Source organism: Mustela nigripes, chromosome 15 (assembly GCF_022355385.1).
Source record: "Mustela nigripes isolate SB6536 chromosome 15, MUSNIG.SB6536, whole genome shotgun sequence".
Lineage (NCBI taxonomy): Eukaryota > Metazoa > Chordata > Mammalia > Carnivora > Mustelidae > Mustela > Mustela nigripes.
Genome location: NC_081571.1, coordinates 75,463,028 through 75,490,340, shown reverse-complemented (window position 1 = coordinate 75,490,340; position 27,313 = coordinate 75,463,028). Strand labels below are relative to the sequence as shown.

Sequence of the window (27,313 nt, the reverse complement as noted above, 5' to 3'; positions counted from 1 at the left end):
CTAGAAGAAAGGTTTAGCCATCAAGAGAAAATGTATATTGATTTTCTCTATACATGAATCCATCTTCTCTATATAGGAATAAGATAATTCCAAATATCAAAGGTTAATTATTAATTATTTGTGGATGTATAATTCAGCTTTCAGTTTGCCTATGTTTGGAAAACCATTCTTGTTGGTTAAACCATCTTTGTAATTTAACAATGATGACTTACTATCCCCTTAACTAGATTTGCCTACAGAACAAGCCATTGAAGCCTAGACAGTTAGCCATGGGGGCCTATCCTGGATAAGAAAAATCATGCCAGAGTCTGAAATATGAGTGAATTATTCTCACTATATGATAGATTACCAGACAGAGTAGAAATAAGAAATGAGAGGGTTTTGCTGTCCTTCCAAAGTAACACCTCTGTGATCTGGCCTTCCTGTTTTAATTGAACTGAGACCATCAGACTCACCAATATTCAAATGCAAGTGAAACATTTGAAAACTATGTCCATAAATCTTGTTTATCTGCCACTTCACTTTGTCTCTTTATGTTAACCTTTGTTTTGAATATGAACAGATATGAACTAACTCAATTCTAAAACCTTATCATCTAGCTGCATAAATGTAACGAAAACCAAAAGAGCCTTTATGTCCCCTAACTGAGGCCCAAGCTGGAGACCAGCTGCTTTTGTCTATCTAGCAGGAAATATCTAAAACCGAGATGTGGTGTAATAGTATCACTTGGCATCTGAATCACACACTGAAGAGTTGTGTGTATGTGTGCGTTGTGCATTTGTGGATTTCTGAGGCAGAGAGAAACAGTGTTTTCAAATAATTAGCAGACAGAAGTCCCCTAAAAACAACTAAGAGGGTATTATCATGATGGGGGTTATCACATAGTGTAATTTATAGAGGAAGATTAATTTCAAACCTTCAAAACCCCTACAGGATGTACATTATATGATTGGAAACATTAGGGCAAATTAGGTACTTGAGTAATTGTTGATGCTCTGGGCATTCATTATAGGCTTCACCATGTGGACAGTCAAGGTTAATGCTCTGATGCTATTGTCTCCTAATTGAATTAGGAGTGGGAGTGAGAGATCGGGAAGCACTTCAAAGACCAAGATTAATCCCTTCTAGTACCTTGCTGATGGCTCTCACACCGGTCTGGTGGACACATGAGCTTTCAAAGCCATGTGAGAATCCACATGGGGTGTGGACGCGAGCTCTGTGTTCCTGCCACACTGAGCGTGGATGGTGCCTCTGACAGTCCACTCGCCTGACCGTGAAGAGACGGAGTCTCTTTATAACACAGCCTATAAAGAAAACTACTCTGCAAAGCCTAAAAAGTGGGCTAGACGGCTCTAACTCACTAGTGTTTAGGACGGCAGGCGATTCTAACTCTGCTGATTTCCCCCAAGTCAGCCTTACACGTCCTTGCACAGGATCCCCTAGAGTCCGTTTCCGAGCAGCCGGATCCGCGGCGGTGATTAGCGGCGCCCCCGGACGCCCCCAGCTCCTCGGGGCTCACTCGCGCCTCGCTCCCACCTGCCGTCTGGCCATTCGCGGCTCCGGCCTTATTTTTAACAAGCTACAAGGAAACGAGGCATAAAAACACAAAATGCCCCGCCCGTGCCTTCAGTTTCCATGCCGGGGGGGGCGGGGGGGGGGGGAGAGGACATCTCGAGACTGATCCCCAGAAGGCCCTGGCTTCAGGGAAGTGAGCTCCTGGTCGTTGCCAGCGGTAGTTTGGAAGTTGACACTAGTGTGACCATGTTGCTTTTGAGAGAAAAATACGGTCATGATCTAGGGGGTACCTACCTGGCCTCGAAAACATGCACGGGAACGAGGGGTTCAGGGGTTGACATCGGTGCACCCGGGAAGGGAAGTCTGAGTTTTCCTGGCTGTGCAAAGAGAACTAGGTGAAGTGTCGCCTGTGGCCCCCCCATTGTGTGTGTGTGTGTGTGTGTGTGTGTGTGTGTGCGCCTGTGTGCACTTTATAGCTGAGGCCCCCCAAAAGGCCGTAGCTCCCCCTTACACGCCCTGCCCTAGACAACACCCCCACCCCACAGGCACCCATGTCGTATCCCGGCTCTGCTGTCGTGGGCGGCGGGAAGTGACGGCTCCAACAGCCACCGCCTCTGCCGCGCGGGGTGGCTTGACTGCCGGCGCGAAGGGCCTAGGCCATGCTTGAACCTAACCAGGTCCTGTCTCCTTCCCTCCGTCCCCCACGGCCTGCCGCCCGCGCCCAGTGGCCATGTACCGAGAGCCATCCTTGCATGACGTCGGCGAAACGGTCCCGAAGGCCGGGGTGACGCCCAGTAAAAGCACAAGCGCGTCGGCGATAATGAATGGCGGCAAACCAGTCAACAAAAGTAAGACGACATAGCCAGATCCTCACAGGTGTTGTGACGGACCCGCCCCGAGCACGGTGGAGCGGTTTATCCTTTGCCAGACATTCCCGCGCCCGTGGCCGAGCAGCGGCCGCAAGGAAGCCGCGGCCCGCTCTCGGCCGCCCCGAACTTCTTGGTTGCAAGCGGATAAACCTCCCCCTGCGGCGCCCCCAGAACAAGAAGACACCTGGATAACCAGCTCAACTCAGACCATGGAATGCCCTACCAGATATGGAATGCCTTTTTAATCTCTTTTCTGTGACTGTGACGGTTCATGAGAATGACATACTTCACAAGTACACTCGACACCTTGCCTGCTGACAGCTACCCATAATCCTTTTTGAGTCCTGTTCCAGCGACATCCATGTGTTTCAGTTCGATTTTGTAGCACACGAATACTACTGAGTAATTTCTAGTTAGACGCTGTAAACCCGTGCTATTATGGATTTCTCTGCTCCCCGTTTTTCTAGGGCTGCTCGCTCTACTGTCCGTGACCTTTCGCAGGGACTGTATTCCTCTAAACCTTCAGTGTGCACTTGGCCTAGTTTGGAGAGCGATCAGGGAATCGGGAAGCCTTCTAAACCTGTCATTACAAATCGCACCTATAAAGATTAAGAGCGTTGTCTCCGGCTCCCACTATCGATTAAACACACTTAGATGCTCTATCCAGTAGCGGATACTGGGCTCCTGAGGTCGGCGCTGCCGGGGTGAGAAATGGGTCAAACACAGTCCGGGGGGAAGCTCTCTACGATACGTGTTTGACATCCCCCCATAGTTTCTTTGTGTGTGTGTGTGTGTTTTATACATATCACAAGCTTACTGGTAATGGTAACATTTGCCTTGCCCAGCGAGCAAGACCCACTGGTTTTTGAGAAAGTGGGTCCAAAGAACTCTGTAGGCCTTGTAGGCCTGATTAAGGTTCATTTTTCATCTACTGATCCTCATTATTTGGGAAAAAAGGAAAAAAAAAAAAAAGAAAATTCAATAATTACAACCTACAAGAATTGCGCTACCTAAATCCATTTCCCGTATAATCCTACCTATTTTTAATGAACCGAACTGAATGCCATCCCCGGTTTTGGCTGCGTTCCACTCATACTCAGCAGAGCATGGGCAAGGCGGCTGTTGTGTTCTTTTCTGCAGCAGCAATGCAAACGTTAGTTATAAATTAGACTTTAATATTTTTGGTGTTTAATGACAAGTTTTTAAACTGGACATATTAGGAAAAACTATTTTTTTTAGCTCAGCATGCTGAGCCCCGGTACCGTGTATCTCACCACTCCATTCCTGTCACTCAGCTTCTCGGGGCCCCGGTTGCCCAGTGGCTGGGGTGAGGTGCCTTGCCGTGAGCTCAGAATGCAGTCTGTTGAATTCTTCTGGATAAAAATTCAAGGCAAACCAACACATTCAAACATCAGGTTTTGGGTCCACTCCATTGATTTGCTTTTGTTTTCTTTTGCTTTCTTAATTTCCTTATGCCTAAGTCCGAGCTTAGGGAAGACAACTGCTAAGAAAGACCACGAGTCGTTGACGGCACAGGGAAGAAACCATGCAAAACGTCCGCTATGGGATGTAAAGCGTTTCAAAATGTGGAATATGAAACTGTTTGGAAATATATTTGTTAACTCTGTGTATACTTAATAAAATTCAATGTTTCGTACTCAGAAGAGTTAACTGAGACCAAACTGAACCTCATTTATAGAAAACGATACGCGGGATCATGTATTGGCCTCTTACGATTATTTCCACGTGGAAGGCTGACCCGGTCGCCATGCCCCTCCTCCCCCGCCCCTTCTCCTTCCCTCATCTGCACTGTATTTCCTGGGAAATTATTTTTGCCTACTGCATTCCTAAGTCTCCATGACAGCCCTTGCCCGGCATTTAAAAATTTTGGCCTGCTTAGCTGATTAAAGATTTAGTATAAAATTAACTGTTTATGCTTACTTCATTTTCATATTGGATTTCATTTTAATAAATAAAAAGTTAGCATACGTTTCAGTAGATTTATTGTCAATAATGCTAAAGTACGAATACAACAAAATGATTCCTTCAACCATTTTTGATTTCTTGTGACACCGTTTTAAAGCTTATCATTCTCAACAGGATGAGTTAAAATCCATAAGATGAATTTCACAAGCCAGTTATTAGGGAAGACAAGTATTCTATAATCTGTGGCAAACCGAATTATTTAATTTGACATTCCAATTAGATGGGCTTCTAGACACTGCTTGCCCCAACGCGCGCGCGCACACACACGCGCACACACACATGCACACACACCAAACAACCCCACCTATTTTTTTCTGGTAATCAGCCCGATATGCTGTTCCCCCCATCCCCCACCCCTGCAAGCCTGTTTATTGGTTAAAATTAAGACAAGATTTATTTTTGTAAATGACTGAGATTTATGTCAATGTGCACCTCTGTTTTGTTTTTTATATGAGTTGTCTCCAAGGGCATTTATCCCTATGAATGGATGTCAAATACTTTCTTCTAATACATGTTTAGACATATTGCTGACGGGTCCTTGTTATTTGTAAATTAGATGGTTTCCTTTGTGTCTGGTCTCACCTGTTGCATGGGACGAGGACAGCATTGATGAAATGCATGTAGTAGGACCTGTGTATCAAGAACTGTTGGTATGTACTATTCAATTTACATGCAAAGAGTCTGTCTGCATTGTATAGTTTCTGTGTTTAATACCATTTGTTGTATTCACAAATACAACATACTGAATAAAATATTGATATGAAGGCATATTACAAAACATCAAACAACTTTATGTAACAAAATGGCATTGCTTCACCCACAAATATAGAGAAATGTCATGTAAATAAGTTGGTACACTCAATGTCCCCCTTTACCATGCCAAAGAAAATTTTAGCTCTTTGATGATACCTCTCTTGCTATTTTTCTGGGATAAGACGCCACCATTTTTCCCCTCAAAAATTAAGTTTGCTGTTATTAAGCAAGTGCAATCTGTCATCATTGATGTTCTGTATAGTAAATCTGATGGAATTCATTTGTATCACAGACCGTGTGTTTTGTACCTCCATGTACATATGTCAATTGCATCGAGTCTCTCTAATGTGACATTCCTTTTGCATGCATATCTGGTAGGGGAGGATTATTTCTACTGATCTGTTACGGTAGCTGATTGCTTCACCCATCCCTCCGCAATGCTCGGGAATGTTTGTTGTTTTGATTTTCCAGGGGACACCACTTTTATTTTCTTTTGAGTTTGCTTTCTAAAATGTTCGGCTCCCACTTTACTTGGAAAAATTATAGAAGAGAAGCAGATGGTGCATCCTATGTAAAGAGTAAAATGGTACTGAGCAACATTTCATTGCAAATCCTGCAGAATTTAGAAATTTTTGCCCTAAACGTTTGTCTGCCCTGAGCGTTTGGGGATAGGAGGAGGTTTTAGGAGCTCCACAGTGGGCCGACGACATTCTTGCTGCAGGCCTGATTGTTTACCTCTTGGAGGGTAAGCAGAGTGAGTATTTTTAACACACCTGACCAGTTGCTCAATTAAGGCCTAAGCCACTAAAACAGAGGTTTTCGAGATGAACAATGTAGGATTTGGTTTTCTTTCAGAAAACAGAACAACAAAAACTTCTTGTTGCTGAAGTTAGACACGTAGCACTTCATTTAAGGTCTTATTTCTAACATTACACGGAGAATGAATGTTTAAAGGAGAGATCAGATTGACTAAGAAATCTGTTTTAGAAGGAAATAAAATAACCGAAACCTATTTTCAATTGTGTTTCAGAACAAGACTATTTCCAGGGAAAGCAATTGCTAAATGCCTACATGTCAACATCCAGACACAAACTGTGTTACTTTGGAGTAAAACACATTTCCTAGCTGAAGTTTCTTAGATTACAAGGGAGCACACAAGGCCTGTTGACTCTTGGACACTGAGTAGGGCTTCTGAGTTTTGGTAGGGAGTCTTGTAAACAAAGGCTGAGTTGTGATTTGTTTTCAATTTTTTCTCAGTTTTCTCTCATTTGGTCTGATCTTGATGTACTCTGGCAGAGACTGTGTTTGCTTTTGAAGTGGTGGAGGCCATTCCTTTCAAGGTGCTGCAGGAATCTAGGTTAGCTCAAGGGGTCCAGGGAGAAAATGGGGTATAATTATTATCCTCTTGGGCCTTCGGACGTTAGTTGAATTTTATTGAAAGGTCCTTGTGGAAGAATTCCTCAGTAATGGTTTGCCAGCAAGCAGGGTGAGTGCTAACACCAGCTGCAAATGTGTCTCCTCCTTCCCAACTCACTTTAATCTTCACATGAACTCGAATAAGCCAACCAGCTTCGCACGTTCACCCTTCTCCTATTACAAGTTTCTTCCTGCCCTGCCTTTTTTTTTTGAAGGAGGGAGTTTGTTTTTTTTTTTTTTTTTAACTTAGTAATGGAATTAAAAGTCAAAATACAAAATCACTTCAAAGAAGGGTAGGATTTATGTCTTTACATGTAACTATATTTTATTTTTTTCCAGCTTAAACATGTAAATTAAATAACTTCTTAATAGGTCTATTGATGATTGCATTGCTAGAGTCAAAATCATATACACGCATATGAAATATTATAGCAGACAGAAAGAAGTAAAAAGAAACTATTTCTGTTTTAAAAGAAAAATATTCATAGTGATTAGGTACCAAATGACTTATGCTGTAACTCAGTTTCCGTTCAATAATTTGTAGCTAAATGAACCCAGAAGATAGCTGTCATACATTTTCAGCCCTGTCAAAAAATTTGAACAAATCACATTTCGAACTTTCTAGTATAATAATTTCTCCAACTCAAAACTTCTTTTGTAAAATACCTAAATGCTGAAGACACCTTTCTTCTATGAAAACATAAAAAGAGAAGCCCTTTCGTTGTCGTTGTTAACAAAAGGGATAAAAAACGTAGAGAACCTCAAGAAAAATAAGGCGCACTCGGGATTGCAGGATAAGACAAAAGAAATTAAGGGCAGCTTCAGGGGAGCTCAGGTTGGCAAAATGCTGCTTGGCTGGGAGCCAAATTGAGCACAGTCTGTTTTTGTAAAAATGCCCATGAGCTCCAAATGAGTTTGCTTTCTGTTTTCCCTTTTATAGTTTTAAAATATTAAAAACAAACAAACAGAGAAGAAACCCAACTTCTTCTTAGACTGTGTGGCCCACAAGGTCTAAAATATTTACTCTGGTCCTTTATAGTTCTGCAGGGGGGGGGGAAGTCAAAGGTGGTTTGTGTTATGATGGCGAGATAATGAAGGGAATTTGGATGATGGTGCATCATCGAGTCCTCAAAAATGTGACTGAACAATTACAGCAAGTTGGAGGCTTAAAATGATTAAATAGAGAGGAGGAAAGAATATACTCTATATTATTTCTCAACTGCTTCTATTTCCCTCATTTTACTAAACTGATATATCAAAGGACATACTCAACAATAGAGATACAACTAATATGGTTGCACTCCATAATCTCAGGATAGAGATAACAATTTTATAACTCTATTAAAGTATGAGAACACTATCAGTACTATAAAAGTCGGCATCAGATAAACTTTCTCTTAAATAATTTTCAATATTAAATTTTTAAGTAACTTGGCAAATGCACATTTTCCTTATTTTTGGTGACTTGACTTACAAAGTCCAAGCCATGACTCTAGAATATTTACATCATTAAGTAAAATTTCCAAGTAAAAATTTTCATCTTAATGCGGAAAAATGGTTTTGTTACATTATTCTAGGATTTTACAAAATATAATTCACATTTAGAAAAAAAAAGTGGTTTTTTTTTAGCTCCAAGTAATTAAAGGTTGCCTAAACTAATGTGTGTAAGTAGATTTAACTGTAAATATGTAAGGGAAGTCCTAATTATTGTACATTTTCATAATTCAATGTGAATTTCATACAGAGCAAAATTTCACCATTAAGAAAATAAACATTTTGTTCCTATTGCTGAGTGAATATTTGTAATTTCTACTTAAGACATTTCTAGATTTTTTTTTATCCTTTGAGCTTTGAGACTGGTATCATTTGATCACAGTATCTCTTCCTGACTTCTCTGCATGACCCTACTTTTGCAGTAAATAATGAGTCCTTAGATATAAGAGTTTTTTAGGGGAAACAAATGCATACTCTAAGCCTATCCTAGGCCCAATTAGATATTAGCTTTTTAAAAGGCAAGTTACCATGGAATAATTTAAATAGTGAAAAATCAGAGTCCTTGTACACCTACCCCTGCCCAGTTTAAAAAGGGATCTAGGAACAGAAGGTGCCCTGAATACCCGTTCGTTTTGTGTTGCTGTTTATCAGCAGTAGGCAAATATATATCGGCACAGATTGTAAGCAACGTACATCACTAGCTATTAAAAATGTCAGATTCTATACTTTTCATACCTCCTTCCTAAGAGAATCTTCTTTTGTGAGTGTAAAGTGAGACCAGATGAATGACTTACTGGCTAAAACTGACCAGTCTTTTTCTTTGAAAAGCACTAATGATCTGCCCACGCCCCCCCCCCCCCCCCCCCCCCCCCCCCCCCTCCGCCCCGCGCACCATGACCCCCCCCCCCCCCCCCCCCCCCCCCCCCCCCCCCTCCCCCCCCCCTACCCCCCCCCCATTCCCCCCCAACCCTGGTCATTGTCCCTTATGTTTGTTTGTCTTTATTGTCCCCACATGGAAACGCTGGGTGACAGGGAATCCTGAAAAAAATATGACTGATGGATTTATGTGAGGGTATTTCCTGAGATTCTCATGTGGTCTTTTTGTGAGGGAGATGCATGTCCACCGGCCATGGAACTCAACATTTCTCAGCTCGGGCACTATCGATGCTCGGAGTCTGCTAACTTCTCGTCCTGTGCCCCCGAGGAGGTTTAGCAGCCTCCCTGGCCTCTACCCACTCAAGGCCTGTTGCACGGCCTCCCACCCCACCCAGTGTGACAACTGAAATTGTCTGCAGATGTTGCCAAGTGTTTTCCGGGTGGCACAGTCACCCTCGTTGAGAATCACTGATGTAAACTCTGGAAGAGGATTTCTTTCTGGCATTATTTACATCAGACTTTGCTTAACTCATTTTTTAATAGGTACCCAGACTTCATGCAGGCATTCAGAAATAGAAAAACATAACAATAGTCTGTTTGACCTGTCCTAGTGGTGATTATACATGGTTTCCTTCGCATTTACGTTGTTCTAATGGCCTAGAAAAGTAGGCCTCCAGTCGTCTCCCGCGCAGTTGTTAAGGATGCTCCGGGCCAAGCCAGATTTCGCACGCATTTCCGTTCCATCCGGCCCAGCACTCACAGTTCCCGCAGTTACAGATTCCATTCCCTGCAAGAAAATACACGGGGGCGGGGGCGGGGTCATCATCACGACCGAAATGCACCAGGTGAAAATGGGTTCTTATGTACCCCAGCCGCTCAGAATCGAAGCCACTCCACTCATCCTCTGCAGCCGCCTTACTAGCAGCTTATTAAACAGCTACGGGGAATCTGATCGTTCACCACTGCTGGCCTCCACGTGGTGCCACCAGCTGGGGAGTGTCCACCGGTGGTGACCACCCTGTTCCATTCCAGGTCAGCCTCATCTCCATCTCTGTCTCCCCCGGACCTTGTTTAAGCGCATGCATGTTATAAGCCGCTCTCGGGACTGGATCAGCCGGAGAGCAACAGCGACCATGACGCCTGGGGTGGCGCCCTGTGGCCGGTGCTGTCCGTCTTTCTCCCGAACGGGGGTGCGGAGCGAGCCCGGCGGGTCATACCGCACCTGTGCAAATGAGGCCGTCGTGCTTGTCACAATCCCTGTCGTCACAGTCACAGAGTTCTCCCGAAATGTACCACTCGTCCGCGGAGCAAATGCACTTTCCACAGTGGCAAGAACCTGAAATCACAAAGGGCGCAACTTGCTGTCACCACGCAACTAAAGGCTTCTGTCTAGAATAGGACGCCCTCAATGCACAGACAACAGGCTTCTCAAAACCCATCTTCCCAAGATACAAGTTTATCGAAGAGCCTGTTGCCCAGAGGGGAGCTTTACTTACTGCAATTCATAAAGGTCAACCAGGAAAGGCTTCGGTATGGATCTAGACGGTTGCAATTAGCCTTGAGCAAATGTCCCATGGCCCAGTCTGGCTGAAATGTCAGCAAGAGCAGAATGTGCTGACTCTTATAGATGGCCTTCCAAAAAAAGTTTTCAAAAACAGATTTTTTTTCTCTCTCTCTCTCTCTCTTTTTTTTTTTTTCCCCCGAGTTGAATCATGTTTTAAAAATGTCTGCTCTTTAAGGGACCTGAACGGTAAGTTCTATTAAATAAGAATGCATTTTATAATTAAAATGCATTGGGCTTCTACTTTTGGATTTTCTGAAAGGAGGGACACACCTGCATATTGGGTGGCTCGTTAAAGTTCTCCAAATGCGCACACGACCGCTCGTGGGAGTCTGACTTACAGGATCTCACCTTGGGGAATCCCTTACCATGATCAAGGACAGCTCTAATCTCCCCTCAAAAGCTGATCGATCTTCTAGGGGGCTCTGCGTCTAACCAGCTTCCTCATTACTTCCCCCATTTTCCCTCTTTTTGTTTCCTACCAGTAAGAAACTTCCACTTCTGTTATTAAAAATATCTTGGTGTCCTGAAAAACAAATTTATGAATGGTGTATTTAAAAGGAGAGAAAACATATGAATTAAATGGTCTCACAAAGAGAAGAAAGTTCTCTTGGTCTACCCGTCCTTACACGATAGGCTCAAAAACCCTCCCACGGCAAAATGACTCCTATAGAAGCAGTAAAGACAACTTTAAAATTCAAAAGGAAACACACACAAAAAGGACTTCCCCCTTCCTCCTATGTTCTCGGCTTGGTTTTTCCTTCCCAATGTGATTTCCTTTTACTAAATGAGGGCTATCGCTTAATGTTTCAGGTCAAAAATCACCGTAAGAGAATGTGAAGTAGAAAAAAGTATTTTGATATATTTAATACAATTCCAGACTTGCTATGTTCAAAATGGAGTGGGGTGGGGGCGGGACCAATCATTAATTGGTGTCTCTGTGAAACACAGTGATTGAATGAGTTAGCAAGCTGGGAGATAAAAGTGGTTGGAGAAAGGAATTGATATTTATCACAGATATTGTGAAAGGATTCCTATAAATGGGCCCCACGCCTCTGGCAATTTGTGGTATTTTATACGGAAACTGGCATGTGCATTTAGCTACGAGAATCCCCAGTGGCCAAATTAAATGTGGGACACGCCTTGCCACACTTCTCAGGGTGAGAGGGTAGTCAGAATTAGTGAGAGGCTGACAACTGTGTTTACACTGATCAACTCCTTGCTTAACCACAGCACGATTTCATTTAGTCTTGGCTGTTTTCCTGAGGGTCTGGGATGGTCTGCACACTCTTGAGCACAAGCTAGACAACTGTCCCTTCCGCCGAGGGACTGGCAGCCTGCACAGGACCCAGGAGCCAAGCTTCCTGGTCATCCCTGGGGGATCGTGGCTCCTTCCTGGCCACATCCCGCTAGAGAGCTTTGTTAGTTCCTAAGCATTATTTCTCTTAAAGACTTTCTTTCGATTATCTTAGGCCCAGAAATGTTCAACATACAACGACTCACTTAGCAGATGGGTAGCGATGTATCCACCACAAAGAAAACCTGGGGGCATTTTATTGACTTTTCATGGCAATTTCCTCAAAAGGCACCATAGCTATGGCCTTCTCTCCACGACTAGAGGAAGATTAATTATTTGGAGAATTTGAATGGTTTTAGTTGTTTCTAAAATGGTGCCTCCCTTACATTGAAAAATTAGTTCTGCAAAGCAGCAGAAGCAAATGACTTTATGTGTCCACGATATTCGTCTATCACACGTAGGATATCTTTTTTTTTATTTTGTCACAATTCACGAAAAGCTCTCACATTTCACATTAAATTGATCCCCTGGCTCTGAAACTATTTTGATCTCTGCTCTAGCTTCTGAAATGCTCGCTTCAGGCCATATCAATGTATTTTCCTAAAACTGATAAGCTCAGCTAAAGTTAATACGGTGCACACTGATAGACCGTTTGACAAGTACATTCCAGTTCCCAGACTCTACTAGTTCCTGAAATACTTAGAAAGAGAAATGCGGATTGATTTTTGTGTGCGCTGTGAAAACGAGCTTTTCTCGGTCAGCATCTTTCCCAGCTGTGTTGCTCCTTTCCTGTTTGTCAATTCTCAGTGTATCCCAGAGGTCGGGGATTCTTCTAGGGCTTGTGAAACCACGAGTGGCCTCGCATGTACTAACACGGCGGGAGAGTTATGAAGACCTCTTATAGCCTTTGTCGTAGAGCGCTCTGGCTGTTTCCAATGATAACTAGAGGCCGGACTGCCTGTCTCTGGAAAGGAGAAAATTGAGGGAGAGGATTCTGTTGGACACACACAGGCCCCATGACTGCCAAGAGGTGACCAACTGCTTTGTTCAGCTGGCTGGGACCCACTCACACCCACGACACCGGTCCTGCCACTGGGAGCAGCTGGCCCATTTTGGCAAGACCTCCCCGGTAGTGAGCTCGGGACCCCACATCACTAATCCATTTATTTTCTTTCCCAGTATCACGGCCCCCAAGAAGGCTCCCATCTCCCTTCTGTGCTTCTTACTGGCTTCCATTCCTGGGGAACCAGCCGCACTTTCTCATGGGTCTTCAAAGGACCTTAAGAAGGGGAAGGAATTGAGATTCTTCTGCCTTCTTCAAAGACGAGAAAATGGAAGTACAGACAGGATAAGGGAATCGCCCAGGGCCGCGTGACCCAGAAACAACAGTTACCCCGAGATTTCAGTCTGACCCAGTCTGTACTATCTTCCTACCCATCCATAATGGCCCTCGCGGGAAAAACGTCCATGGAGTTTCAAAAAAGGAGTTGTGTGTTCTCACGGCTCTGACGAGACAGCCCCATCGGGGGAAGCAGCTAGAACACTGGGCTAAAGCTGGTGTTTGAGGTGCAGCTGGTACCCTTTCCCTCTCCTGGGGGTGACGAGCCAGGGGTGGAGCAGAGGGGACGCCAGCGGGGGGGCGTGCGCACGGCACTTCCGTGGCTGATACGGGACTTGCAGGTATCCCTGGGAGAGTTTAATTAAGGAGACACCAATGACACACAACTAGAGTCACTGTCACACCACAGTGGCTTTAAGAGTATTACAGGTGACGACCCAGATCTAAGTTGACGTTATGATGGGAAAAAGGCCATTGGGTACGCTTGGATCCATACAAATAAACCCCAAACAAACAGCCTAATGAATTATATCACATATTCTGCAACGGTGGCTAAACTCAGGGGAGACCTGGCTCTGTGCTCAACCCTCTGGCTCTTCAGAAACGACTTGAGTCTGAGGGCAAAGCGCCTTCATTAGCTGTCCTATTACTTAAAGTTCGACTTTCTTTTTCGTTCATCAAGCCTGACAAAATGCTGGAACCTGACATCCCAGCAGGCACTTCTCACTATTGTACTAACTACTCCATCGGTTCTGAAGGTCACAACAATGTATCTTGTTTTAACTTTTTCTATGGAGTGATTTATTGTTTTGGCTATCAATTTGTAAAGAAATAAAACGCTATTTCTTCATCGTCTCCTGAGGTGAAAACTTTATTCACAGCTCACGGGAAGTGCATGTTCCAGACTTGTCTTGATGGTTGAAATGTGTAGCGGGCGGTGTGGGCCATCAACGGACAGCCATGTCACCTCAGGCTTACTGCTCATGCCCATCCCATGACTGGAGAAAGAGAAAGGCTCCAACTTCCTCTGTGATCATCAGGCGGAAGGGTTTTCGTTTGTAAATCTGACAAAGAGTATATGGAATTCTGGCAAGTCCATGAGATGGAGAAATACACGGCCCTGGTCAAGGTCCCTTTACATCGCCACCATGTTAGGAGACCGTTAGTCTACTCCTGGACTACTTTTTCGGTGGTTCTTGGGGTGAGGGTGGAGTGGCACCTTCCATGGGGACAGGGATAATGGCTGCCCCTCGTTCTCTTCTGTATCTATAGTTTCATGATCTCGGTTTTAGCCCCTTTCTTCTTGTATAATCCAGCATGGAACTCTCCAGAACAGGAGAGAAAGCCACAGCCTGCTGCTGCCACCAGTAGGAAGGCCCGTCATCACCACGACACCAGCATCAAAAAGTGCAGCCTCCAGGCATCTTTCACATTCTCTTCTGAGTTTAATGACTCTAAAACTCTCTACTCACTGAAGGATAAACATCTTAGACAAGCAGACTTTCAACCCTTCATTGATCTCTGGATATATTTCCATCACCCAAAGCAAACAATTTGAAAAGGCATTAACTCGAGAGAGATCCCTTGTTCTGTTTTGTTTTGAGAAAATGCCTCTGGGTCAATATTTAGTCAACCTATCCTTTTTGCATTTTCTGCATTTACGATGCTGAAAAATAGAGACTCTCCTCAGGAAGTCGTGGCTTTAAGAAGAACGTTCATTTCTTCGAAAGAAACAACTCCTCTTGGCATGTAATTCAGCGGAGGAAACGACAGATAGGTGTTTGCTGTATGGGTGACCATGGCTTTGTCTTTCTGCCTATAAATGCAGCTGGACCCGACTTAGCCATGGCCTGCTCGTGGACTGTGTTAAGGATTCCTCAGGGCTTCTCGTAAATGTAAATACATGCACACGCATGTGCGCACGCCCAAAGTGACTGATTTTTAAAGTAAACTAATGTTAAGAGCACACTAATGTTTCAATGTGACAGAAAATCCTCATTTTCTGTAGAGTTTCTGTGAAAAGTTACTATCCTTATTCCAACAATGAAGCCATTACAGAAAACCAACTAAAAAAAAAAAATCTAAGCTTTAGGGTTCTACCTTTGGAGCTGTACTCAGAAAGAACTCTAATTCAGGTAAGGCTAATCATTGTCACCCTTTGGTTATTTGCAGGATGCTGCCTTCTGATCTGATAACGTCCCCCCCCCCCCCATCTGCTTCCCCTGGAAAGGATAATTCATTCCCACCTTCTTTTCTTCTTCCTTTGCTAATCTCCTCCTCCACAGTTCCTTCCCCATTTCAGGCTCTCCCAACAGAGCCTGAACCTAAAGCAAGGGTTTCCAGGTGCTGAGAGCCCCTGATGGACAGACTGGTGCTAGATTCATCTGGGAGTTGGAGTGAGAACGAACTGAGTAAGAGAACAGGCAGGGAACAAAGTGGTTGCTTGAAACTCAACCCCCCCACCTTCACCCCCACCCCCAGCAGAGCACTGGAAACACAGAGTCTCAAACCCAGCATTCCTGGAAACCAAGGACCAGCACAGTTGTCTGTTGAAATTGAGCAGGTTTCAATTTTCTGCCTTCCTCTCGGCATCACATGGGGTCACAGCATTCCACCGGATTTTATCTTTGCAGCTAAGCCAAAAAGCTTCTCTGAGCCTGATGGCGGAGGCCTTCGGTGGCGGTAGGTAAAGGAACAGCCCCTGAAGCTCCTTCCTCCCTCCTCAGCCATTCACTGGGCTTCCCTGGAGGAAACAGTGCAGTTGCACCTCCAGCTGTGCCTTGTCTGAAAGGGGGAGGGGCTAGTGTTGGGCAAGGAGGCCTCTGTGTTGAAGAAGAGGGTCTGGACACTCTGTACCATCTAGTCTCAAGAAGGGCGGCTCCCGAACGTTACCGAGAATCTGGTGAGCTTCCAGAGCCTTCCTGGTGTTTTCCTAGGCACTAGCAGGGAGGAACGTGACAGACTCCTAGATGAGCCCATATGCACCATGAGAACAGGATTTTCAAGTCCCTCAAGAATTCGCGCTGAAACATAAACAAGGTGCCTGAAATTTAATCTGTCAGTGTTCTTTCTCAGAAAAAAAAGAAGAGAAAAATCTGTTCTGCTTTCTCTGGGCAGGATTGCTATTCTTCTAGAATTTATTTCTGCAGTAAATGCTTGATTGGGATGGTGGCTTCTAGTCAATCAACTTGTGAATTATAAAAACACTGCAGCCTTCATTTTCATTATATATTAGATTACACGTGTTTGGTTGGAAAATGGGTGATTTTTAGGCCAAAGAAAATGACGCCAAAACTTTTAGACCCATAGACTCTTCCTTTCCATGTTTTATGAAACAAAAATCTCACCTTCCCCGCTCTCCTCCCCCACACCCCCATCGACATCACCCAGATTTGGACCGTTCGGAAACTTGCGGTCACTTTTCTGCAGTTCGGGGCTGCGCTGTTCTCACAGGTGAATTCAACAATTACCCCTCTGCCTTTGGGGGGGGGGTGTCCATTCACTGCCCATTGTATTTGCTGTCTTTTCTTTTTCATGCAATTATTAATTACACGTCACTCAGCCACGGGGATGGCTCAGGACCTTCTCGCAGGAAGTCCTTCCTACCCATTTATTTCGTCGTCTGAGACCCTCGCCTACCCCCCACTTCGTGTTGGTTAGCTTTGGAGTCCGAAGTCTGGTAAAGCAGAGGACAGCGTGGTTCTCACTCCTGCAAAGGGACGCGCTGCCGCCCAAACCCTGTGTCAGAACAGGGACCAGGTCCAAGCTCCGGCAGAGACACTCACCCTTCCCCGAGCACAGTATGCCATCTGCTGATTCACACAAGCTCTTGCTTTGCTCCTCCGTCATGTTGCACTGGCGCGGGTGCTGGCAGAGCGTCCCGAACCAGCCTCTGTCACACACGCAGCGGCCGCAGGAACACGATCCGTGACCTGCGAAGCAACCGCGGGGGGTAAGGGAGGGGGTGAGAAGGGGAGCCGGGTAAATATCCAGCCGACTTGCAGTTCTTCGGAAAGAAATACCTAAACCACAAGACCCCACTTCCTATCCAGCAAACATGCCTTCCTACAGAGTCAGTTTGACGTGTAATTGTTTAAAAGAACGTCACAATCGAGTTCCAGATTAACATGCGACATTTGAACATAGCACAGGAGATGGTCTAAGAAAGAAAGGAAGCTTGAAAGAAGTTAAAATGGAATTGTACCCTCCTTCCCTGATACAAGCCACTTCCTCATTTGCATTTTTATCAGCACGAAGTCTTAGGGCGCTTCCTGGTGGCGCACACCTGCGACATCCAGACCAACTTGCAAGGCTAGTCACGTTCCTGTGGCTTGCTGAATTCATTGATTGCCCTCCTATTGTTTACTAATAAAAAACAAAAGGCTAACTTCCATAGGAATGGCATTGTTACTTTATCTGTGTACTCTTCCCTTAATAAGAACAGATGTAACTAGGTAGATTTGGCGTACAGATGTTAACAAGAGCATAAGACTTAAGATGCCTATCTTTGACTTTATTTTCCCCCTTTTGTTTTTGTCATTGGTTCCTCCTCCTGGGGAATATCTGTTTTTTGGTCTATATATCACACCGTATTTAAGAAAGTCACACACAGGGGCACCTGGGTGGCTCAGTGGGTTAAGCCTCTGCCTTCGGCTCAGGTCCTGGGATCAAGCCCCACATCGGGCTCTCTGCGCTGCAGGGAGCCTGCTTCCTCCTCTCTCTCTGCCTGCCTCTCTGCCTACTTGTGATCTCTGTCAGATAAATAAAGAAAAAATCTTAAGAAAAAAAAAAAAAAAGAAAGTCACACACAAGCATAAAGTCCATCTAATTGCTTCACACCAACATCTCATTACATTGTCTCATCTTCTGCTTTAATTTCTTATTTTCAACCAATGCTTCCTTCTTTTACCTATATATGCATTACCTGACAACCAGATCTCTTCAAGCAGAACAACCAAAAAACTATTTGTTGGGTAAAATTTTACTGACGATGAGCAGAGCAGTTTGCTGGGCACCAGGGGACAGGAAATCCAGCATCGCAGACATGATAGGTAGCTTTAAACGATGCATAATTTAAAGGTATACAGTTGGCATTCATGGGCACTTTCTTCTTGAGAAGTTGCTCCTGGGATCCTCCTCCTTCCAATACTTCTCCTGTGTCTAGTTTTCTGTCTTTTTTTCCCCCTGATCCTATTAATGTGAGTGTCCCCTGATTGTCTATTCTTGATCTTCTTTTATCTCTCCATAATCTCTCTTTTGAAAACTTCATAAATCACAGGATTTCAGGTAACGGCAATGATCATGGGACTGTATCACCAAACTCTAAATTTCTCCTAACGTCCACTCCCGTGACTGCACACTCTGTATCCTACTAGCATCCAGACCGGCTCTTCTGGACCCGCATCTGCGGCTGTCTTTCCCACAGCTGCTCTTCCCTGGGTCCATTTCTTTTAATCGTGCAACTAGCCTTCCAGCAATCCAGCTCAAACCACCTGAATCACACTTGAATCTCTTATATCCCTCTTCTAAAGAGTTACCAGAATCTATTGAAACTACCTCCAAAATGCCCACCTGTGTCATCATCATGAACTTTTGAGAGACCTTCTAGCAGGTCTTTCTCCAACAGTTGTGCTCCCCATTTCCCATAGCATGACTCCACTCACGTAGAACCCTGATTACCAGCCCTGTAAGGCCCCTCAATGCTTATGGGATGAAGTTCCCCTACATAGCTTTGCTTACAATTTAGGCTGCTGAAATACACCCCTGCCCTACTTTTCCAATCTCACTCTCTCACTTCTCTTTTCCCCTTACAGATACTTCTTCACTTAAACTGATCTATTCCTTGTTCTGCGTACATTTCCCCAGCTCGCTGAGATAGAAATCCACGCTCCCCACCCTACATAGTCTGGTCATAATAGTTTTCAAATCTGGGGAAAGTGACTAAACTTTAGTGAAGATCTTTCTAATAACCCCAAGTGAAGTGCATCCTCTCCTCTGAGTGTCTATACTACCTTATTTTTCACCTCTGTTGGGAACTTTTTCTTGCACGTTGTGGTATCTAGTTATGTATCAAAGAAACCCATTACTTGAAGGTGAATTCCCTGAGAGTAGGAATCAGAGTGCCCAGCACACCGCCTTAGACACAGTGGATCCTCAAACAAAACAAAACAAAAACAAAAACAAAAACAAAAACAGAACTTGTAGATTGATTTTTTTTTAAGATTTTATTTATTTATTTGACAGAGACAGAGCACGAGCGCACAAGCAGGAGGAGCAGCAGGCAGAGGAAGAGGGAGCAGCAGGCTCCCAGCTGACAGGGAGCCCGATGTGGGGTTTGATCCCAGGACCCCGGGATCATGACCTAAGCCAAAGGCAGCCGCTTAACCAACTGAGCCACTGAGGTGCCCCTGAAATCTTTTTTTTTTTTTTTTGACAAAACCTCCTTTTCATTTTTCACCCACAAATCCCAGCTGAGAACCATAAGCCGAATCAAGGGCACGTTTATAGGTCCTCTGGTTAATTCACCGTCACTGAAGGGCAACGGACAGTTCCTGGATGGCTCTGTTTTATTTTTGTGTTCGGTAGGGTGGAAGGAAGCTAGAGCATCGGGGACCCCGAAGAGCTACCTACACAAAAAATAGTTATTAAATTGACTACATCTTTACTTTCCCAATAAAACAAAAGTCCACTTAGTGATTTAAGATGCTAAAAAAAAAAAAAACCGTCCATCTTTGGAGGCTGATAATCTGGGATACAAAAAATAAGAATGAGCTTCTGTGCATCGGTGGCATCCAGCTCAGAAATTTCCAAATGGGTCTTACTGACCCTGGGCTAGTGAGAATTTCCATCAATTTGACATAATTGGAATCATTTAATCTCTATTGCAGTGAAAGCCATTCTCCCTTTAACTTAAGATATCATTGAGAATAACTAAATGGCTCCTCACAGCAAGTAATTTAATATAAAATTTATATTCATGGAAATAGGAGATTGTTTTACATTTATTAGCTCATTCATCACATCCTTCCACAAAATTAGGTTGGCATCTAGCCCAGACAATGGTCAAAACGCATTGGTATTTAAATGGTTTTCTTTACCATTGGCATGGCTCTTCTTTACTTCAAATTTTTAAAACATCTTTTGATATCATCTTTTTAAAATAAATTTTAATAACGTAGGCATCCATTCGAGAAACTATTGTGCACAAGGCATCGTACTAGCTCTACTGTCATGGTTCTTATAGTCCACGAAGGTGCAAAACAAGGACACAAATACACGTGAGCTGTGGGAGAGCTAAAGAGGGCGCTAGTATATTCCATAATGAGAACAATGTTACCTGGAGTAGTCAGAGAAGAGCTCTGTGACACTCAAGGGATAAGAAGCCAAGATAGCCCATGTTCTAGGAAAGCTAATGAAAAGTTCCTGGAATAAGAAAGAGCTTGGCATCTCACAGGCAGTGAAAAAAGGTTACTGTGTTCAAAGAAAATTAAGTAAGAACAAATGGAATAAATAACAAAGCCAGAGAAATATTTAGGAATGAGAACATAGGAAATTGTCTGTTCTTGGTAAGGAGTTTCAATTTTATTCCAGGAAGAATGGGAAATCGTAGAGGGTGTTATGCAACCGAGTGATATGATATGATTTACAATTTGCAATTCAGCTTGGCAGCTGGGGGGGAGAGATTAAGGTGTGTTGGGAGGCACTGAGTATGGGGAAAGTGACAGAGTTGCAGTTGTCCAAGTGGAAGGTGACGGAGGTGGAGGCCCAGATGAGGAGAGTTGACAGAGGGGGTGGCGCGTCTAGGGCTTGGCCTTGGATTGGACGTGATGAGTGAGCAAGGACTAGTTTCCTAGCTAGGAAAATATAAATAATGATCTGTTTGTTAGATACAGAAGCTGCAGAAGGACACAGTTGAGAGGAGAAAATCAGCTCTGCTTTGAAGCTCATGTGTCTGAGATGCTCTTAAGACTATCAAGTAGAGGGGACCACGGTGGCTCAGTCATTAAGCATCTGTCTTTGGCTCAGGTCATGATCCCAGGATTCTGGGATCAAGCTCCATATGCAGCTCTCTGAGAAGCCTGCTTCTCCCGCTCCCACTCCCCCTGCTTGTGTTCCCTCTCTCGCTGTGTCTTGCTCTCAAATAAATAAATAAATTATTTTTTATTTTTCCTTTTTTTTAAAGACAACCAAGTAAATAGGTTATGTAAGCAGGTGTCACAAGTCTGGTGCTCACAGGTTAGGGCTAGATTATATATGCTGGAATTTCCAAAAATAGATAGCATTTGGAACATTTGGGAGTGAATGAGCCCACCTAGGGAGAAATAAATCTTGGGGAACTCCAGTACTTAGGGCTCAGGTAGAAGAGAAGAAGATGGACAGGTAGGAACATGTAGTAAAGAATGAAACAATTTTATAAAATGACAAGGGAGGTTATTTCATAAAGGTGGCCTACTGAGTAGAATGTTCCTGAAAATCGGTTAAAAAGCAAAAAACAAACAAACAAACAAACAAAAAACCAAAAAACAAAAAACCAACATAAGAGCATAAGAGTGCTTTCAGTTAGGGACACCTGGGTGGCTCAGTCCCTTAAGCATCTGCCTTTGGATCAGATCATGACCCCAGCGTCCTGGGATTGAGTTCTGCATTGGGCTCCTTGCTCAGTGGGGAGCCTGCTTCTCCCTCTGCCTGCCACTCCCCCTACTTGTGCTCTCTGGCAAATAAATAAATAAAATCTTAAAAAAAAGAGTAGTTTCACTCAGCTTTTGCCAGACCAACTCTGTCACTGAGGTCTATGAATGAAACACCCAGGGGTGGCAGACTTATTGCAGCCTAATGCATGTGTACCATTCAGTAAGAACAACATGTCTGCGGGGAGGCAGAAACCATAGCGATAAGCTATCTTCGTATAATAAGTGTAAACAGATTATTCTAGGGTGAACCTGAGAAAGAGCCAGCCTAATGAGCCATCTGAAGTACACTAAATCGGCCTTCACTTGACTTCCAAGTCTTCTCACCGGTGAGTAATTTTCCATTTGATTTTCACTTCCACAGCCACTCACCTCTCCCAGATACTTAGCTCCGCGCATCTGGTACCCCCGTCCTCACTCTTTCTTCCTATTTGCTTCCCTTCCCCCACACCAAAATATTCATGAAGGATGCTCCAGACCTGTGTTGCCCAATGTATTAGTCACTAGTCCCACATGATTATTTGAATGTAGTAAAATTATGTAAGATTTTAAGTGCAGTGTCTCAGGTGCCCCCGTCACATATCAAGTGCCTGAAAGCTCTATGGAGTCAGTGGCTCCCGAGTAAAATGAAGCAGATACATTCCTGTTATCTTTGAAAATTCTGTTGGACACGGCTGCTCTAGACAAAGAGCATTTCCAATGCAATTCACTGGTTCTGAGAAACATTTCTTTAAAACACTGCAATGATGTTTCTCAATTAGGAAACTGACCTATGAATGGATCTAATTGTCTCAGACACTACATATTGCCTACCCAATATTCTTTTTCCCTTGTTAATATGGGGGGGGGGCACTCATTTTTTTTTTTTTTTTCAGGGAGGTGATAATATGCCCATCTGAAAATGTTTGAAAACCCAGGCTCCTTTGGATCTAAGACACAGCTCTAACAAATGAGATACAAGAGAAAATCTTTTGGGTGAGGTTTCCAGGAAAGCTACTATCGTCCGAAAAAAATGAGACAGACTCGGCCAGCTATACGAAGATAGCTTATCTTTGCCCTTTTCTCTCCCCTTTTTCTTCCCTAAAAGCTGGATATACTGGAGGCTTTCTAGGAACATGACAGTAAAAAGTCATGCTGGAAGGTCGGAAGTGAAGACAGAGGTGTACGGGACATTGATGGATCTCGGGTAGACCCCTCACCATCCATCCCTGGAGTGACAACCTGCAGATACATTTCTGTGATTTACCTGCAGTTCTGACTGGTACACTTAGGAACTCAGAAAAGAGGACTGTGATGTCATCTGGAGACAATCCCCCTGCTACCCAAGTTAAGAGAGGCTTGGCTTGAGTCCGTGGTTGGAGACCTTTGTCAAGGTCAGCAATCCAGCAACACCTGGGGGTCACTATCCTCATATCCTCAGGCTGCATGTGCTCCTTCAATTTGCAGCTATGAACTAAAGAACTCCCAGAAGAAATGTGAGCTGATTGTGTAATTAAGAGGTGGCTCTTCATTATCCTTTCTTGTTTCTTCAATTGGACCCATGGGCAGCAGCTATTCCAGGAACACAGAGGGAAGAAGAACAGCAATAAGCCGGCCATTTCCTATTCCTGTCCTGGGTAAATGGAGAGCAGGAGGGAGGTCTCTGGTCAAGTTTCTATTTGCCTAAAACAATTAAACACACACGAGCCAACATGTGGGTATATTTTCTTCATGAAATTAAATTAAAATTGTGTACACACTTAAAATTGTGTACCACTAAAAAGTGAGTGATTCTTAGGATTATCCCTCTGGACAGAACATGTTTTTTTTCAGTAGTGACTTATTTCATTAAAAAAATCCACGCACTTACAGATCACATACAGTTTTGTTAATAAAGATGTCTTGAGAAGGTCCGCATGTGGTCTACGATCATTGCACGTGACTCACCAATAACTTAATTAAAGTAAGAAGGGTCTAACCTCATACCGATTTTCTGTTTGCCAGTCATTTTCATGACTCATTTTCAGGATGTAATTTTGGTGTAATCAAACCCGAACTGCCTAGAATTATGTAATTACTTACACTCACCTTGAAGTACAATTACCAAGTTACCCCCACCCACCAGAGATGGTAAATCATCTTCAGCGTTACTCTTAGGAGGAGATAAGTAGGGCTAGTTATTATTTCTCATGTGCCTGCTCATTTGGTAGGCTTATGGATGCATTTGCTTTCACTCAGTCCTTGTTTGCTGAAATACTCAGGCAAGCCCTGCACAGCTCTCTGGCCACACGCTGGCTCATCTCTCCAGGTGAAAGACCACGCAAACTATGTGTCTGGTGGTGAACAGAGAAACCTGTGTCTGGTGGTGAACAGAGAAAATGACCTACGTGAGTGACTCTCAGTCTTGTTCGCCTCCAAAGGCATGCCAGGTGGGGATAGGAGCTTCACTCACTCATACTAGGAAGATTTGTTAACCCCTGGCTGCCCGTGAGGGGAGCAATACATGCTTTCTACAAAGAGCTGCCATTCCTCCTAGACACAGAACTGATGATTCATATGATGCCAACTTTTTCTTAACACCCCACAGCTACTGCTTTAAGATATCCAAGACAGATGCATTGTTTTGTCCTCTTCCGAAGACGGACGTTTCAATCTTTTGGTTCCCGTTACATGCAGAAGACGTGCATGGATGCCTACTTGGCTGGCAGTCTCAGGCATGTTGCATTCCTTATGTCTCCTTCTCACCATAAAGAAAACTGGTGGGTGTTATGTCCTTTCCACACATATGGGTGTATCAAGGCAGAGACCAAAGAACCTGTGTAAGTTACTACAGCTAGTAGGAAATGGAGCCAGGATCCAAACCCTGGTCTGTCCGAACAGTAGCTTCCCATTCATCTTGCTGTATGGCTCTGCTCACTCAGCTTATTAAAAAAATGACTTCTACTCACTTAAGTCTTTTCAGAAGGAATACAGCAGAGTGCACACACACCATAGAATGCGGACTTCCTCTAGAAAAAATATCAAAATACCCACAGAAGATTCATAAACCAAGGTATTTTTAAAAAGTCCTATCCCTCAAAAAATATAGGAAAGAATACAACAAAGTATCACCAGACATTATTTTTGAATGATAGATTTATGAGGAATTTTTATTTTGTCCTTTGTATTTTTCATTAATTTTTAGTTGTTTAATGTTAAAAAAAAATGTAAAATATTTTATAATGCCCAAACTCTAAAGATGAGCAAAATAAAATAGGTGAAGTGAAATAATGTACATTATAAATGATAAGTGAATAGTGTAAAAAAAAGTCCCAAGGATGGATTCAAGAGCAGCTGAGAAAGAGCTCTGATGTAAGAAAATGAAACAAATGCATTCCTTCAACACAGCAAATATTTTTTCATCTCTGTGCCTTTGCTTAGCCCTCCCAGACCCGAAATGATCTTCACACCCAAGCTCCACACAGCTAAATATTAGCTGTTCAAGATTCAGGTCAAATGCTCATTCCCACCTGAAGAATTCTCTGATTCCAAACTAGGATCTCTGTCTCTCTCTTTTTTTTCTCTGTCCCTTTCTCCCCTTATCTGTGGCCTTGTTAATTTTCAATTTATTCAAAGAAAAAAAACTTCCTGGGATCAATCCTTAACCTAAGTTTGAGGACACAATAATGGGGGAAGGGGAGGCTCTTACTGTGCCCACGAGAAGGGTAGAGATCTGAAGAGGAGAGACATATAAGAACCCAGCGAAATGGGGAGATATTATGATGAAGGTATTGCAGTATGGAGGAAGTATAGAAGAATTTCAGAAAGGCCGCCTAACGGAGATAATTTGGAGGACGAGTAGAAGGATGGAAAATGGTGAGGTGTTCAAGGAGAAGTGTAAGGAATACAGTGCCGGGTAAAAGGGACAAAATCATAGCACATCTAAATTTCTCCATCTCCACGGTCTTCTACGAAGAAATCATTTTTAAAAAATATGGAGACAATTGGCACCACAAAGTACGGTCGCCTCCATCCAAATACTCAGATCCGAAACTTACTTGGGACTCATCCTTGATCCTCCCCGGTCCTTCACTCATCCCTTCATCATGAACTTCTGCAAATGCTGCTCATACTCCTGGGGTAGTGAGGACTCCGCTAAGCCTTCTGGCTGACCTTTGGCCCTAGTCTCCCTGGAAGGAAAAGAGGCTGGAACCACATCCTGGCATGAGGACGGCACCAGGCGTTTCCCCCCGCGCAAGGCCTTGCAGCCGCTGATGAGGATGACAGCTCAATACAGTGGTATGGGAATTACATTCTCTTCTGATAACACAGCCCAGATGCCCAGAGATGGGATCCATATGGCACAGATGTTGAGGCTTCCCTAACCTATAGGAAGACTTATGCCCTAAAGGAGCCCAAATCTCTCCTAATGATTCCCTAAGCAGAGTTCCCGGAAACCCCACCGGGGCACGGCACCCCCATCACACATTTATAGTTCAGCCATACTCCCTCCCAATCTAGTTGAAATTTATCAACCACAGATCACGATTACCAGGAGCAATGTTGTCCGGTAACGTCGGCGTATACTGTCTTCATCTGTTCCCAGGGAACCAGAGTTAGGAGATTAACAGAGGGTCACAATCTCTTTCAGTAAGGTAAGGGTTTTGTTAGCCTGTTGTCCGTATTGTTGGTAATCCCGTCACCAACACATCCAAGTTTTCCATCTGTCCTGTCCTCTACCCAGCTGAACAACCTTCACCTCTCACCAGAACTACTCTCCTAACATCCACTTTCATCCACCAGCCTCACCAACACACCCCTCCAATGCCTACTTCACCCCACAGCCAGGGGTGCATTTTCAACATAGGGATCATATTACCGCCTTGTGCAAACCCCTTCTGTGGCTTCCGATCATCCTCTGAGTAAAACCTCAAATCACCAACATGGTTTTTAAAACATGTCACACCCTTCTCCTGTTTGCTTTCCAATCCCCAACCGTCCAGGGTTTCTGGTTCTCAAATGTTCTTGCAATATGTCACTCTGGCTTTCCCGCAGATGCCTGGTACACACTGTTCTCCGTGACTGCGCTGTCACACCCACCGCTGCACCCAGCCGAGTTCTGCCCGCCCCGTTACCACCAAGTATGGCGGGCATCGTGTTCAGCTGATGAATATGTGCAAAGCGCATACTATGCACCATCTAGCGTTACCCAGATATGGAGAATTAGAGTCTGGGTTAAATCCCCTGATCACGTATGCTCCCACTGAACGAGTGGCTCTGCTTTCGGCACATCTGGCTCAATGTCATTCCTTTGTCAACATCTGCCCTTCCACCATGACTGTAAGCTCCGGCAGATTCCCCGCCGAATCTCCAGGGCCAGCAGAGAGTACAGGCTCCATAGACAGTTGCTGAATTAATGAAGAAATACATGATAAGTTCAGATTCAACCACACAGAAGCTGCAAGAATTTCCCAATGAAGATATTTAATTCGAATTTGAAAAAAAAAAAAAAAAAAAAAGAGAGAGAGAGTCTGGAACTCGGGAGAACGGAGCTAAGAAATC

General features: G+C 44.0%; 2 protein-coding genes across 3 annotated transcripts in view; one reads left to right on the top strand and one right to left on the bottom strand.

The window, feature by feature from the left end:
• The window catches only part of FGF14 (fibroblast growth factor 14), a 597,992-nt gene extending 594,631 nt beyond the window's left edge, over nt 1-3,361 (top strand). For both annotated transcript variants that reach the window (XM_059377578.1, XM_059377579.1), the window contains exon 5: nt 2,241-3,361. In XM_059377578.1, the coding sequence (XP_059233561.1) occupies nt 2,241-2,377 (137 nt within the window). In that variant the 3' untranslated portion in view covers nt 2,378-3,361. The remainder of the gene's footprint in view (nt 1-2,240) is intronic.
• Nucleotides 3,362-9,009: 5,648 nt separating this feature from the next.
• The window catches only part of ITGBL1 (integrin subunit beta like 1), a 213,247-nt gene continuing 194,943 nt past the window's right edge, over nt 9,010-27,313 (bottom strand). The window contains exons 9-11 of the mRNA XM_059377440.1: nt 16,892-17,038; nt 10,132-10,245; nt 9,010-9,696 (exon numbers count right to left, since the gene is read on the bottom strand). Of these exons, the coding sequence (XP_059233423.1) occupies nt 9,605-9,696; nt 10,132-10,245; nt 16,892-17,038 (353 nt within the window). The 3' untranslated portion in view covers nt 9,010-9,604. The remainder of the gene's footprint in view (nt 9,697-10,131; nt 10,246-16,891; nt 17,039-27,313) is intronic.